The sequence below is a fragment of the Pseudoliparis swirei genome, chromosome 19 (assembly GCF_029220125.1).
Source record: "Pseudoliparis swirei isolate HS2019 ecotype Mariana Trench chromosome 19, NWPU_hadal_v1, whole genome shotgun sequence".
NCBI lineage: Eukaryota > Metazoa > Chordata > Actinopteri > Perciformes > Liparidae > Pseudoliparis > Pseudoliparis swirei.
Genome location: NC_079406.1, coordinates 6187719 through 6204612, shown reverse-complemented (window position 1 = coordinate 6204612; position 16894 = coordinate 6187719). Strand labels below are relative to the sequence as shown.

The 16894-nt window shown below is 42.8% G+C and overlaps 2 protein-coding genes across 6 annotated transcripts; one reads left to right on the top strand and one right to left on the bottom strand.

Moving 5' to 3' along the window:
- Positions 1-474: 474 nt before the first annotated feature.
- LOC130209185 (uncharacterized) lies at positions 475-4854 on the top strand. Of its 5 annotated transcripts, none has more exons than XM_056438675.1 (8): positions 475-893; positions 980-1111; positions 1233-1319; positions 1475-1507; positions 1589-1727; positions 1813-1959; positions 2030-2104; positions 2188-4854. In XM_056438675.1, the coding sequence occupies exons 1-8, from the start codon at positions 830-832 to the stop codon at positions 2951-2953; spliced, it is 1443 nt and encodes a 480-aa protein (XP_056294650.1). In that variant the 5' UTR covers positions 475-829; the 3' UTR covers positions 2954-4854. The 5 variants fall into 5 exon arrangements, 3 of the variants coding, with proteins under 3 accessions (XP_056294650.1, XP_056294649.1, XP_056294651.1); XM_056438674.1 differs by having other exon boundaries at positions 1418-1507; XM_056438676.1 differs by having other exon boundaries at positions 475-1107; positions 1418-1507.
- Positions 4855-14042: 9188 nt separating this feature from the next.
- LOC130210101 (uncharacterized) lies at positions 14043-15822 on the bottom strand. The gene is made up of 2 exons (XM_056440083.1): positions 15521-15822; positions 14043-14683 (listed from the first exon to the last, which is right to left on the bottom strand). The coding sequence occupies exons 1-2, from the start codon at positions 15597-15599 to the stop codon at positions 14043-14045; spliced, it is 720 nt and encodes a 239-aa protein (XP_056296058.1). The 5' UTR covers positions 15600-15822.
- Positions 15823-16894: the final 1072 nt, after the last annotated feature.

Here is a 16894-nt window from a genome sequence, read left to right as displayed (position 1 = left end):
GGTGCATACTACTTATGAATAAGGGGGAGGGATGGAGGGAGGGATGGAGGTGTGTTCATTAAAAATGTACCTCAAGGACAGCTCAAGCATTAACAGTCTACAGTTATCTGCCTGCTAAGCACGTCGCTATACCCGTTGGAGCAGACCATTCCTTGAGAATAATTTTTCTCCAAAAAAAAAAAAAAAATTTAAAAAAAAAAGGTAAGTGATGTTATGTTTGATAAAATGTTGTATAATATATCTATTATAATAGGGTTGTGTACAGGATAGCGAGGGTGCCGCATGGCGTCGGTTGAATGTCCGGGGCTCAGTCTAGAACCGTTATACACCGGTCCGTTAGCCCCTCCGGCTCTATATGACATAGCTCAGCCCGTCCCGATGCCGTTGTATAATGTTTCGATAGCGAGGGTGCCGCATGGCGTCGGTTGAATGTCCGGGGCTCAGTCTAGAACCGTTATACACCGGTCCGTTAGCCCCTCCGGCTCTATATGACATAGCTCAGCCCGTCCCGATGCCGTTGTATAATGTTTCGATTGTAATAGTGGCGTGTTCCGCATTGGAGGGGCGCTACAGTCTATGGTCGTTAGCCCCGGTGCTACTGTATAATAGTCTAGTGGTCTTGTTCGTGAGGGTACCGCACGGCCTGGGATGTGTGTGTGTGCCCGCTAGCTACCGTACAGATAGTCCCATGGACTACAAGGAGACACGTGGTCACTATACTGTTGTATAATATTTCGATTGTAATTCATCTTTATATAAATATATATATTCAATCACTCTTTTAGTATAAAACATACACTGACGCTGTGTTTTTATTAATTAGCAGATCATGGATAATATAAATATTGGTAACACCGAAAATATGCCTCCATCAGCTGCTGTATGTTCCGGTAGTGAGTATTAAATAATTATAGTAATGATGATATGGGCTAATAGTGTTTTTGTCACGGACTATATGTATGATTTATCGTGTTTGTAGACAGGCTGAAACGTAGGCGTCCTCCTCCAGGCGTAAAGACATGCGCACCAACGCCGTTTGACTCCGCCCCACCGGTCAATGACGCTGCATCAGAACTAGATGCGGCCATAGCTTGTATTACCGGGGATGTCAGTGAGTATTTGGTTTAATTACATGATGGCTGCCTAATTATCCATACGTTAATATAGTGTGGTATGGTGCAAAAATAAAATAAAAAATAAAAAAGTGGTATTATCTTGTTTGATTTCTTCAGCTTTCAAGACACCTATGAGATCTGCCTGTGTTAAACTATTGACACATCCTGTTGTATACAGTCAGGACATCGGTGCACAGCTATCAGGTAATATATTGAACATGTATTATTACCTCCGTATATATATATATATATATATATATATAGAGCTGTAGATATATATGTATAGATATGTGTTTTCTCAGAGGCTGTAAAGATCCCTTTGAGACATGTGGGTGGTAAAATATTGACACATCCTGTAGCATACCGTCAGGACATTGGTGCACAGCTATCAGGTAATATATATATTGCTCCTGTATTATTACCACCGTATATATATATATATATATATATGATGTAGATATGTGTTTTCTCAGAGGATTTTCAGTGCAGACCAGTCCTAGCATCAGCCATCCCCTCATCAGATGATGAACCCCTGAGCTGTGCTCAGTTGTATACACCCTCATCACCACAGCCAAAGAAGAAGAAGAAGCAGAAGAAGCTGATACATAACAGGTCTGTTATGGGTAGACATAATGACATGTCATATTTGTTTATAAACAGTATATAATATATATATATGCTATTTCACCCCCCATAGAGCGGCGATTCCATTATCAAGGGAGACGCAGACCATTGATAATACATGCTCTTCTGAGACACAAACACCTCGGGAGCCAACGACAAGAACAATTGCTACACAGACGAAGCGGTGTATTCAAACCGTCCCCAAGAAGGCCATTAAAAGGTGTGTTTTTTTTTTTTAATTATTTTTCAAAATGAAAAATGTAATAATATAAATTATTGCTGTTCCACAGAACCGTGAAAGCCTCACAGGAGCCAACACAGACGAAGCAGTTGATTCAAACCGTCCCCAAGAAGGCCATTAAAAGGTGTGTGTGTTTAATTAACTTGTTGACTTTTTTTTTTTATTATTTTTTTCAAAATGAAATAACTTATTGTTATTGTTCCACAGATCTGTGAAAGCCTCCATTACCCAAGTCCACACAGGCAGCAGCAGCAGCAGCAGCAGCAGCAGCTGTAACGTCAACAATACACCCTACGACTACTGCGCCGATGACATTGAGATAAATTCAGGTTTTGACGCAACGTCCCCACAGATGGTGATACAACCTATGGTTCATACATCAACAGATCTATGTTTAGAGGCCTGTGATATACCATCCGAAGTGTTAGAGCTTTTGGCCAGCTTCTGTCCAGAGCCACTGGTTGATGGGAGGGGTGTTGTCGATAATCAGCATACAGAATTGAGAGGTTTGCTTGGGGACATACAGGTGTGCATTAGTACGCTAGACACATCACACATTGACTTGGTAGCCGACCTATCTGACCGTTACATGTCTGCGGATAAAACGGCGGCCGTCTTTAACACTACACTTTTAGAGGCCATCAATGCACTCGGTGTTGGTCTGTCGGCCGACATACACAGGGAGTTTAGTGTGCTAAACACATCACTCAATACCTTAGGCTCCACCCTATCTGCCCGTTACAGGGCTGAGGATCAAGCATCGGCCATCGTGAGCACTACGCTTTTAGAGGCTATCAGTGCCCTTGGGGTTGGTCTGTCTGACTACTACCGTGTCGAGAATAAAACCATTATTGATGCGGTAAATACCCTCGGTGTAACTCTCGTCAGAATTGCGCAACAGGTAGTCCTCAGAAGCAATGCCAACAACACAATCACTCGTGCTCTAATAACCACAATACACAATCATGTTTGAACAGATGTAGACTGCGGCAGTGTTATACCAGCCACCTCCACAGGGGGGAGCCACAGTTGTTGTTGTTTGTTTTTGTTGCCTCCATTTAAAAAAAAAATTTAATACGCTATTACGATCTAATGTAGTTTTTTCTTTGTTTCAACTGTGTTGCTTGTTCACATAATGTCGCCACCACGTAAGGTCTATCGTTATAGCCCTCAGGACCTTACTGTTGATAGGTTAACAGATACACCTGATGATGATGATGATGAGCTGGCGTGCCCTATACACACACAAATAAATCCTTTGTCAGCTCTTGAGATTGAATGGAATGAATGGTTAGCACGACACGACTCCCATCCACCGACCATTGTGAATAGGAGTGTCCCTGACGAGGGAATGATTGACACGCTAATAAATCCTTTGACAGCTCTTGACGATGTCTTGAATGAATGGTTAGCTCGAAACGACACCAATCCACCGACCATTGTGAATAGGAGTGTCCCTGACGAGGGAATGATTGACACTCTGATAAAGCCTTTGTCATCTCTTGAGAATGAATGGAATGAATGGTTAGCTCGAAACGAACCCAATACACCGACCATAGTGAATAGGGGTGTCCCTAATGCCTGTGTGATTGACGGGTCCTTGTGTGATGACGGTGCTGTATCCATAGATGAGCAGTTATACATTGTCGAACCACCTCCTGATATGACACACGACACCCCACCTGATATGACACACGACTCCCCAGGGATTGATGAAGCTACAAACTCTATGTGCGTTCAAAGAGGGTCTACACCCGTACAGAATGCCTCAAACGGCACACAGGAGGGAGGGGGTGTGCTTGAGCAGCCTTCGTCATCATCAGCAACAACAACAACAGCGTCAGCAGGGGGGTGTGTTACAGGCAGTTTACCTATCCGTGATATACCATTGTTTAATGCTTTTGAGCTACGCCAACGTGTTGATTTTCGTGACATACGGCTTCAGGATATTGAAATGATTCCCGCCATGATTCGTGATGCTGTGGGTGGGGCTATCGACCAAGCTGTGAATACAGCTCCTAGAGGTAGTGTTTTGAATGTCGTATTGCGAGGGCCGTCGCTGGCCAGCGATGTGCAAGCCATATTACGGTCCGATGATGCATACAATGCGGATTTGTTTCTTGAGCTAATATCCAGGGTATTGCAAAGCAATGATGACTCGTTATCTGACGATTCGTTGGACCTGATTGTGACAGTAGCCCGTAACAGGAGTGGGGGTGTTGGGGAACGACTAAAATTGGGAGGGGTGACCTATGACGAAATACTGTCTAAAAAAGGACGATTTCTCTACCATGCGGGTAACCTGGACAATCAACTGTGCTTTGCCATGTGTATAGCACGTTATAAATACCCCCAGACCTCAGCTGTTGATAGACTGACCTACGCTACACGGATACATCAGGCAGCCGGTTTTGATATAAACCATCCTATCACACTCACAGACGTTGGTAAATTTGAAAGACTTTTGGGTGTAAAGATCATAGTCTTTCACAACCGGGTAGGCTGTAAACGTCTCGAATGTTTTCAGACCCAAGACACTCCACACCCTCAAACAGTATGGTTATATCTACACAATAATCATTACTACCTGATCGAAAACAAGAAGGGTTTTTTCGGGGCGAGATACATTTGCGACTATTGTTATCAAACATACAGTACCATATTGTATCACAATTGCTCACAGCTATGCAATGTGTGTTTCAACATAGAGTGTCGGACCCGTGGCGAGGCAAAGCTGAAATGTGGTGATTGTAAACGCCTCTGTAATTCAAAATTCTGCTTCGAACAGCACAAAAAACCTGAAATGGTTCACAAGTATATCCCCTGCAAGACCTTGAAACACTGTGACGACTGCGGGACGCTCTACAGACTGGCCAAAAACCCCACACGTGTGCTGCACAAAAGTGTACACACTGTGGGGAGCCCCGACTGGAAAGTGTCAAAGAGCACAACTGTTTTATTCAACCTGTTGAGAAGAAAGTAGCACAGACAAACTATATACTGTTCGATTTCGAGACCCGGTTTCACGGAGGGAAACATGAAGCAAACTTTGTGTGTGCTATGGAGATGTCTGGGGACCGCTTTTGTTTCACAACTTTAAAGTGTGTTGGGGCATTTGTCCGGCGTTATCGAATGCCAAAGTACAGAGGCTACACATTCATAGCACACAATGCGTCGGGCTTTGACAACTACATACTCCTAGAGTATTTTGTCAAGCAAGGTATCACACCTAGTGTAACTATGAGAGGGAGCCGTGTCATTTTGATGTTTGATCAGGTCTATCAACAACGGTGGATTGACTCCTTTAGTTTTCTGCCCATGCGTCTGTCGCGGACTCCTGAAGCCTTAGGCTTTGTCGACCTAGCCAAAGGACATTTTCCCCATCGGTTTAACACTCGCGAACATGAAAACTATGTCGGAAAATATCCTGAACCGTCTGACTATGGGTACAATGAAATGATCGACAGTGACAAGGCCACGTTCATGATATGGTACAACTCAGTTTGTGGAGGCACGTTTGACTTCCAAGTGGAGATCGCACGGTACTGCGTCAATGACGTTGAACTATTGAGAAGGGCATGCACAACCTATCGTAGTAGTTTCATGCAATGTACAGAGTTAGACCCCTTCAGCTACACCACCCTCGCCTCCGCCTGTATGGGTGTGTTCAAGACACTGTTTCTGCCCCGCGACACTGTAGCTTTGACGTATGATGGGGCATACACAACTCAGAACAAAACATTCTCCGACGCCTCCATTCAATGGCTCGAGTACCTGTCGCTGTCAAACAACTGTGACATCAAACACGCCCTCAATCATGGCGAGCAAGCATTTGACCCCTTCTACGTTGATGGTTATAATGCTGAGGAGCGGATGTGCTACGAGTTTGCAGGGTGTTTCTATCATGGATGTGTCAAATGTCACGTACAGGGGGACGTGAACCCTGTTACCAAGGTCACCTATGGTAGAATGTACAATGCCTTTAAGGACAAAGTGCAGAGCCTGCAAAGACACCATGGTGTACGTGTCACGGTGATTTGGGAGTGCGAGTGGGCATCCTTAAAACGTCACAATGCCTCCGTGAAGGCATTCATGGCCACGTATAAAAGCCTGAGCGGCTAAACCCCGAGGCGCTCTTTGGAGGCCGAACAAATGCCATGAAACTGTACCACAAGGTCAGTGCTGAAAATGACGAGAAAATCAGATACTACGACTTTACAAGTCTGTATCCCATGGTACAGAGTACCAAGCCTTATCCTGTAGGACACCCTATGATTATCTTCAAGAACTTTGATTCTATAGATAACTATTTTGGGTTTGTAAAATGTGTGGTACTCCCCCCAAGAGGCTTGTTCCACCCTGTCCTCCCCCACAGATGTCATGGAAAACTCATGTTCCCCTTGTGCAGGACATGTGCCGAGGATTTGAACCAGTCTACAGCATGTACACACAGTGATGTAGAGAGACAACTCTCTGGCGTATGGGTATCATTGGAGCTCCAGAAGGCCCTTGAAAAAGGATACCTGATAGTACACATTGATGAAGTGTGGCACTTCCCCACCAAGACAGACACCCTGTTTAGGGGATATGTAAACACGTTTCTCAAGTGCAAGCAGGAGGCATCGGGGTATCCTGGTCACGTCAAGACCGATGTTGAAAAAGCAAAATACGTGGCGGACTATTTTGAGAAAGAGGGCATTCAGCTCGATCCAGCCAAAATATGTGTCAATAAAGCCATGAGGAGTTGTAACAAGCTTCTTCTCAACTCTTTATGGGGACGTTTCAGCATGAGAAACAACATGCCGTCCTGTGAACTGATCACCGATCCGACACGATTCACCCAACTGATGTTCAGCGACCAGTTTGACGTCCGTCAGTTCTGTTTCATATCGGACGATGTGGCGTTGGTGCAGTGGCGACATGCCGACAGTCGGTGTTCTCGCATTAAAGATGTAAATGTCTTTATAGGTGCTATGACAACAGCCCATGCTAGACTGATGCTGTACGATGTGTTAGACACCCTACAGGAGAGAGTGTTGTACTGTGACACAGACAGCATTGTGTTCACATCGGGGGCTGGCGACCTTGTACCACCGCTGGGGCCCTATCTCGGAGATCTAACCGATGAACTCAACAGTGGTGACGTGTGTGGCTCCCCTGAGGAGGATTACATCACAGAGTTTGTCTCGGGGGGTCCCAAGTGTTATGCATACACAACGAAACAGGGCAAGACCACTGTGAAATGCAAAGGCGTGTCTTTGACGGCACAAAACGCTGCGGTTGTCACACCGGCTTCTTTAATAGGTATGGTACACGCTTTTGTAGCCAATCAGCAAGCTCCAGCTCCACCCCTAATGACTGCCACTGACACCATCAAGCGGGATAAGAGGCACTTTCATCTGCGAAATGAGACAGTTTTCAAGAAAGTGCGAGTTGTATACAACAAGCGGAGAGTAATGCCGGATTACACCACGCTCCCCTATGGCTACTGATATAACCCTGGGTTTTGTCGCTCGTTTTCAACATCCCTTCAGTCTGGTAGTCAGCGGTCCTTCAAACTGTGGAAAGACATTTTTTGTCAAGGATATTATTGCCAACGCAGATAGGGTTATTTCGCAGCGTTTTGACAATGTGGTATACATATATTCGTGTTGGCAGCCTCTACGACCAGTTACTGAAGATACGCAAGATCACTTTTGTAAACGGATTACCCGAATCTCTGTGTGATGATGACTTGTTACCCGTAACCCAAAACAATCTACTAATCATAGACGATGTAATGAATGATGCCTGTAACAGCCTAGAAGTTCAAAATGTTTTTACTAAATATGTACATCACAGAAACCTAAGCTGTATATATTTAGTGCAAAATGTATTCATTCAGGGAAAGGCTAGTCGTACTATTAGTTTAAACACAAACTACCTCATTTTGTTTAAGAATCCTAGGGATAAATGTCAGATTATGTTACTGGCACGACAAATGTTTCCTGGTAACACGCAACATTTTTTAGAGTCATTTAATGATGCGACACATCTACCCTTTGGTTATTTACTCATAGACTATAAAGCCATGACACCGGAACACTTAAGACTCAGAACATCTGTGTTGTCAGACCACCCCGTGGTGTACATGGCTAAGAAGCACAAGAGATAATGTCTCTGCGTATGCAAAGGAATATTGCTCTGTTAGAGTTGATATATAAATCGTCTCCTAAGGTGCGGAGAGTCATTGTGTGTAATGCCGGAGCTGATTTTGTCAAGTCTCTGTGTGAGATTGCACTAAATGTTTTGAGCGGTAATATCCCCTTGACTGACAAGCAGTACAAACTCTTAAAGAAGAAGAAGAAGCTTATTAGACTGGTGGCATCAAAGAAGGGTTCACTCACTAGTAAGAAGAAGAAACTCAATCAGACAGGTGGTACTTTATTCTCTCTGTTGGGGGCGGCTATTCCTTTTATAATTAATCTTATCAGAGGTGGTCAGTGAGTGCAAAGTAGATGGATCATACGCAGAAAATGTTTCTGGTGCCGCAGCAACAATTGGACGCTCTAAAGCACACTATGCCTGACCAGCGACAAGGATCTATAAGACAGTCTGTGGAAAACGACCTTGATAGAACCATGAGCGAGGTGTTAGAAAAACCGGACACGGACGATATGAAAAAGCTAAAAATATGCGGGTATTTTACAAAGATACTTGAATTTTGTGAGACAAGGTGAGCGAGAAGAGCGTCTTGACTCTGTCGCTGCCGCCTGAGAGAATCATGCTGGTGCTAACCCCACAGCATCAAAAGAGGAATCGGGTACTTACGACATGGTGCCTAAAAAGGATCTTGTTCTGGGGAGTGTTATAAAACATTTGCCTAAAAAAAGCAAAAAACATGCTGAATGTATTCTGGATACGTTAAACAGCTCAAACGATGTGTCGTGGAACGAGAGGGGGGAGCTTATCATTAATAAACAAATTATTCATGGATCACACCTGCATGATTTGGTGAGAGGTGTCACAGCTACCCATAACGTCTTAGACAGCTCTAGACCAAAGGGATGGGCTGTTTTTTTAAAAACACTCGCCGATTTAAATGTACCATTGTCGGCTATACCCAATCCTGTGGTCCGCCAGATTGTAGCCAAAAATAAGATGAATGACCCAAATAACTTTAGTACAGATGAGGACACAGCACATACATCCCATAAACGTAGTGTTGATGAATATGACACCCCTTTTAAGACCCCCAAGACCTCAAAGGGTAGATCACGCCGACCTGTTAAGCCTTGGGTGACTTTTTAAGCTTTTTACCAGTGTATAACAACTTGTACCTGTCTTTTTATAATATATATATATGCATGTATGTATGTGTGTGTATATCCATGAGTGTATGTATTGCTCTATTTTTATTTTGACCGATCTACCTCGTTGTTTTATTACATGTATTAATTGTTTTTGTTTTAACTACTCTACCTCATTGTTTTATCATTACCCGTATTAATTGTACATATCATATACTCTGAATAAAAGGCTAAGCAATAACTGGGTGTCACATGTTTTATTTATAAAGTATCTGATAATACATTACATATACTCTGAATAAAAAGGCTAAGCAATAACAGGGTGTCACATGTTTTATTTATAATGTATCTGATAATACATTACATGATGTTCTGAACACTGCACACAGGGAAAATAATCGCCACAACAATCTGTAGAGTGTCTTTTGTTAACGAAACGAGTAACACCCGCATCATTAATAAACAAATTGTTACCGTAAAGGGCCAACACTTTAGAATAAGACCAGCCTTTTTGTATATGACACAGAAAAAACACACAATGCTGCCCACAAGTAGTGGCTAGATGGTTCTGCACCTGTTTTCTCGAATAAGATATGTGCTCACATGTTTCATTGAGGAACTCTTTTATTTCTCTGGGAACCCCACATAGTCGGGGGCATGCCCAAAGCTATCGAAAAAGTAACCGTGTTTGTGTTTTGTGATATAAATTGCCAACCAATGCTCTCCAGGTTTGTCAGACGCGTGGGTGTTTACAATCATCATTGCAGGGTACGTGTATAATTCTGCCTGAGGTAATTGATCACAGGCCAGGACCCCCACAAAACGTGTTCCATTAATCATGCATTTTCTGACTATACTAGTCAACTCTATGGTATTCATCGTATTTCAACAGGTACCCCTCAATATGCATCCATCAATACCTGGCGCTGGTTTGATATCTCAAGTACAGAGTCAAACACTGAATAACATATCAACGTCACTGTTCTAGGCAGAGGTACACGGAATCGAGCCTCCAGACGAACGTTGCCTGTTCTAATCAGAGACACATTCCCCGAACATCCTTCATCAGGCTCCAGATTAATGCAGAACATTGAGTAACCATTCCCAAAATCACGGCGGGTGACGGCCAGCGGTCTGTCCTTTAAATGCCTCCCTGTAGTTTGAATCATGTGGTAATATTCTCTAGTGTAGAGACCGTATTGGAATGAGGGCTGGAATGGTCTTGATGGGTGTGACTGTCCGTCTGCAGAGATGCTCAAATACTCTAAATCATAGTGTTCAAAATTAAAAGGGTTTCTTGCGTAGCTACCTGTGTATCCTTCATTGTCCACAAAGCATAATACCATGAATTTAGGGAGTTGACCCATGTATAAATTCTCCTGATTGCATACTCTTGTCCCCGCTGGTATGGAAAAGTTTTTAAAGCGACTCTGTCAAGAGCATATTTAGCATTTGTGTGCTGTAGGGCGGCTATGAGCCAATCTGACAGGAGGTGCCACAGTAACCTTTTTCACAAAAATACTGGCTGATACAATCTTAACTCTGTACAGCGTATCCGCTGCTGTCATTAGGGCAAATGCATCTTTTGATCGTATGAATTTCAGAGAAATATCGACGCCGTTAAGCAACAACTTCTCTTGAAAAAACAGATCAGAATGTATCGGTGCTATTAGCTCAACCGTCCGGCTAGCCCGTGTAGCTTCCACGCTCCAATAACCCTGTGTTAGCACCTGTATGGTGGTCACATTCATATGTGAGCCTGTGTCCTTGCAAAATAATCCGGTGCTGAATTGTGTATCCAGAGTGTCTTTGCTGTAGTTGAGCAGACATTCTATTATTCCTCTGTAGGGGTAAGTATTTGATGATTGTGATATGAGTCTATCACCCAGCATGATGTCTACTTGGGAAAATAAGGTGCATCCTGGGTAGTTTATGAATCCTACATCTGCGGCAGCGGTAAATCAGACCCGTCAGGATTCGTAATCTTCACCCTCAAAGACAGATATGAATCATTCAAATCAAGATAATCTTCGCTCGACGAGATGTAGAACTCAAGGGTCCGGTCTCCGTTATTGCAGACACTGGAGGAATTTCTAAAATGTAGATTTCTCGAGGATGTTTGAGTGTAAGGAACCGTAAACAGATCCAGCTCTGTCTTGACACATTCTGCAGATTGTTTATGTATAAGAGACATAGCTTCTTAGTTTCTTAATTTAGGTCTTGTTGTTTTTTCTTTTCTTTTTCTTCTTCTTTTTCTTTTTAAAAGATGTCTTTAGCAGTGAAGTGAGCACGTTTTCCTGTGATCTGCTTCGTTTGGCTGCTGTTTTCTTTTGACAGGTTTCTTGGTTCTACCGCCTGTTTCGTCTTTTATTTGTGGTGGGAACGCCCCTATTCACTGGTGGTCGTTTCAGTGGGCGCTCATATGCACTAACATGCCATGCCCCTCCTGCTTATCCATGTTATGTTTAGTAATTTTCGAGACAACATCACCCATGATATTAGAAGCCGCTGTCCGTAGGTGTGGTTTAGCAATGTTAAATCCTCTTTTAAAAGAGGTATGGCCATTCTGAAAAGACTTCGAAACATACCTCCCAATCCGTTTCCATACTGGGTACTAGCACCTATAAAACCCTGTAGGTCGCCACCAGCCTGATTCATGTAGTATGTCATATAACGCCATCGTCTCGAACGTAGGGGGTTCGACCCATCATTCAATAGTTTTAGAAATACTGTTTTATGGGTCTAAAATGTAGCTTTACAATCACTTTACCGTATAAAAAGGTATATATCTGTTCTGGTCGTCTTTTAAAGCTAACTCAATGTCATCAAACACCGTTTTGGAGAGCGGCGTGTAGTGTGGCTTGTCAAAAGTTAGAGTGGGTATACGTCGCACCTCGTCAGACACATTTATACATCTCAGGAGTGGTACATGGCTATCGCCAACCAGTTGATAGTCTACAATATCGCTATATACATATATGTTATAACAGCCCCATGAATATCGGCAGCATGTGGGGCGTAATTTCGATAGAGGGTCCATAGCTGTGGGAAAAACCGTGCTAGGAACGAAGCCTAGAATCTCAGCCAAACGGCCATTTATGACAATGTCCCTATTTGCCAGGCCGCTGATGTAGACCCTATTTTTAAAGCTATCATAGTACATGTATTCCTTGTAAGGCTTTTTGGTTAAAGCACGGATTCGGACGTTAAACTCGTAAACCAGCTCCTCTATAGACCCATAATAGCCCACCGTCATGACGATAGAAGCCCGGTCCCCCGTTGTTATATCGTAGGATATTTGAATACTGGCGTCGCTATCGTTGAAGCTGTTCCACATTTTGGGATATTGAATCTCAATCAGTCCGACCTCGTGTGGCTCTCTCAAGACTATAGTTTTTGCTAATTTGGTTCTGTAATTCCATATCTTATTATTCGGATATACCAGGAGGGAAGCGTTACTAGGAAGTGTAACATAGAAACCATTCTTATCCATAGCTATACTGTACCGATGTTGTCTGATGAATGGTGCTCGAGTGTGTGACCTTTTGAACGATGGGCCCTACCCTTTTCTATACAGGCACCATGTCTTTTTCAGGGATCCATGTGTTAAACTTCTGGGGCCACCCTAGCCACTTTACAAACACCATCTTTTTGCCCTGATAATTTTTTCTGTTCAATATCCTTTCTATTTTAAACGTCTTGTTTTTACCTATGATAACCTTGTGTAGTTCTCCTCGTAAAGGTTCCCTCACAGGATCGTTGGCACTATCGCTAGTTTATAAACAGGCGGATCCCTGGATAGACACTCTGATATGATGAAATGCTCATCTGTGAACGTCTGCTTATAACCTTTCCTAAACACCCCACGGAGTTTTGAGATTCTTCGTTGTCTCCTTGCTAAATTTAAAACCAGGGTTTCTGAGGCTTCAACTTATACAGATGCATGAATACTATTTTTTCATTGTTTTTATCTACAGTGCTTGGTGTCATATTTATAGACCTATGATGAGAGTTATTATAGGCATTAACAAGATCCTGAACCACCTCTACATATCTGCGTGAGTTAACAGACGTTAAATACCTCCACATGCGTGTCTTGAAGGTTCTGTTAAAACGCTCTATGATGCTAGCCTTTGTCTCGTTTGATGTTGAAAAATGCTTGATTTTATACTGATCCATTAACTGTTGAAATTTTTTGTTATAAAATTCTGTCCCCTCATCTGTCTGCAACTTCACAGGGACGCGACCCTCGTTCAAAACGTCTTTAAATGCATTTGTCACAGAAGCAGCTGATTTGTTAGATAGACATCTCACCCAGGCATATTTAGAAAAGACATCTATACACATCAATAGGTATCGTACATTATCGTTTTCCTCTGAATATTCGATCATATCTACAAGATCGGCCTGAAACTGTTGGTCTATACCCCTAACCAGTACTCTATTCCTAGGGAAGTTTATAGCTGCTTTGGCATGGAGGGTATAAACATCTTGTTCTAATAAAAAATTGTTGACCTTGGATAATTGTGGCATAATACCTGTTTGCTCTCTGACGGCATTACAGAGTTTTGCTACACTACCTAAGCCCCGGATGAGCTGGATCGTAATAAATCGTCTGTAGTGTCCTATCCATGATAAAGGTTTGTTAGAAATGATCACGGCAGTAACTGTAACAAGCTGTTTTATTGCATCCACACATAAACAACACATGTTTGATACCATAAGAAGAAACAATAGCATACTCAACGGTTATAGGGTGGCGATGTACAGACTTTAGCCACCTATCACATAGTTTCTCAAGCCTGAGGGCCCAATTGTACCCTGGGGCTCATACTCAGATGGCATGGGGTCATCGTAGCTTACAAGCGCTAAGGGCACATTATCAACGGTAAGCAGATTATGGCATATCATGGCTGCAGCTCCATTGATCCTATCAGCTGTTGTTTCAATACCATAGAGTGACACATACATTTGCACTGTTGGTATGAAATCGTCGGTCCACAAGGTATACATCAACTCCTCATAGTGCTCAGTGTAGAAGTCTTCTGGTATAGGCCACAGGCATGGATGGTGGATCTGACTGGGATGAGCAGTATAACATCCGTAACATTTTTTCTCCTTGTAGTACTGGACGGCAGCAGACAGCAGACGTAGAACTCCCGTTTTAACACATTCTGTGAAACACGGGTGTTCTTTTTTAGGGGAGTCGGGAGGTCCGATGATGTCAAGCCCTCGGGTGTTCGTTGCCACGGTCTCCCACGTGTCCTGATGATGCTGTATGGTCATAGCATGCCCGGCCATAAAATATGCAACCGGGTCAACAGTGCATGTGACCTCGGTGTCCGTATTGTCAGTATGAGGGGGGTTCTTCACTTGATCGGCCCATGAGTGGTTGGCATCTGTGTTTTCAGCGCCTGAAAATAAAATAAAAAACATTTGTGTCAATTATGCATCAAATTTTAAACACATTAACATATAAAAACATACACATGTTGAAACATACCTTGATTTCCCCCGTTTAGATGACATGGGCTTGTCGACTTTATCAGTTCCGTGTCCGCATGATAGCAGACACCCCAATTTGCATACCAATTGGCGCATCATCGTAGACAAGACGTTTTCTAAGAGCACCGTAAGTCTCATAGACTCTGTCTGCCCTGATAGCGTTGTCAACCTGGCTGAACAGACCCTGCATGGCCTGCCAATCACACCATTGAACAAAGAATGTGGTCTGAAACCACTTATCATACTCGCTACTATTGAACTGGTGGGTTGTCTGACCATAACCCGTCATCCCTCTACACACCAACGTGTATTCACGGTTCAGACAACTGCTAACCAATAGAAACCCTAGCGGTGATCGGGGGAGGGGTCCTGTATCTATATGGTATATTTGAGCCCTGTTTCACTATACCAGTGGGCTGTGGTCATACTATCAGACGGATTATCCGGCTCAAATGACCCACCGATTACTGAACGACACTGTCTCCAGTCACTAACAGACAATAACATGCCCTTCGCGTAGTCCTGGGATCTGGTACGCCCCATATGTGTACTCATTAGCCCTACAGTACCGTTAGCATAGGTAACCTTGTAAACATACCCATAGACCCCTAGGTGCTCAGCAACTACGCGGGGACCATCATCAGAGGTACCCCGCCCCTGTATGACTGTATCCACATCTGTATACACGGCTGCAGCGACACCTGCTGGCTTATCTATATTATTAGGATTACAGGACCCCAACGTACCTATAGAACCAGCAGGGTTGTCTTTATCGTTGTTGATGGTATCGTTGTTGATGGTGTTGTCGTTGTCGATGTCAGACATAATGACTGTATGTAGATAGCTCAAAATAAAAACAAACAATAAAATCAAAATCAAAAAAAGAGATAGATCAAAAATTAAAATAAAAAAGACGAAAAATAATCCTGGCAGATATCCAACACACTCCCACAAACAGTAGCAGCAGCAGCAGCAGGAGAGTTAGCAGTTAGCAATAGCTGTAACAATAGTAATAGGAGCCAACTACTAAGTACACACAAGTGACCAGGCTGTTGGAGACTGCCCTCTTACCCCAAACCCCTCTCTATATATATATATGCATACCGGTATAAGTCCCTCCCTCCCTCCCTCCCTCCCTCCCTCCCCCTTATTCATAAGTAGTATGCAACCAATAACATCGTTCCCTACTCCTCTAGGACACACCTTTTTTTTTTTTTTTCCCCACCAAACACGCCCCCATACCTTAGCTTCCCGCCCCCCTACCGCTCGTGCCTGTATGCTGTCAGAGTTACATTAGTGCATGTGTGACACACCCCCTTAGTCATTTCAACACGTTGCTAAACACTATGTATTATTAAAGACACAGGGAAGGGTTTTATAAATGTTTAAATGGTACAAACAATAGCTCCTATCTATAGGGAATTATTTTCTTTTGTAGATTTTTAATTTGTCATCATATTTTATATTTTAAATAATATATTTAAATTTTTATTTAAATTTTTTTATTTTTTTCCATAAAAATATGCATAATAAGGGGACATATATATGCGTGCGTGAGAGTGCATGTGAGGTTGCGCGCGTGCACGTACGTATACGCGCATACATGTCCCCTATATACTACTGTAGTTTATTATACTTATTTTTATATTTATATTTACATACATAGATCTCATTTATACTTATGTATAGTTCCCCTATGTCTATTTATGATTCATTCTGGTTTTTATATTGTCTTGTTTATATTGTCTTGTTGTTTTTATATTGTCTATTGTCCTATTAGCACCTTGGGATTGCATCTAAATTTCGTTGTTCCTTTGCACAATGACAAATAAAGATCATTCATTCATTCATTCATTCAAAACAACAAGCGTCAGTCATATTTGATACGGAGTCTTTAATTATTGTGTTTAGCCATGCTAGCGGATTGTCAGTTGGTCGATCCAACATTTTTGGTCCTGGACTAAAATGTCTAAACAGCCATTGGTTGGATTGCTATGGCCTTTTGTTGATGGATTTATTTATCCAAAGAGGATGGAATCTCCTGATTTTGGTGACTACTTCCCTTTTCTCAAACTCAACCAGCCAAACAAAGTTCTCACGCCAATTGTTGTTTTACGATA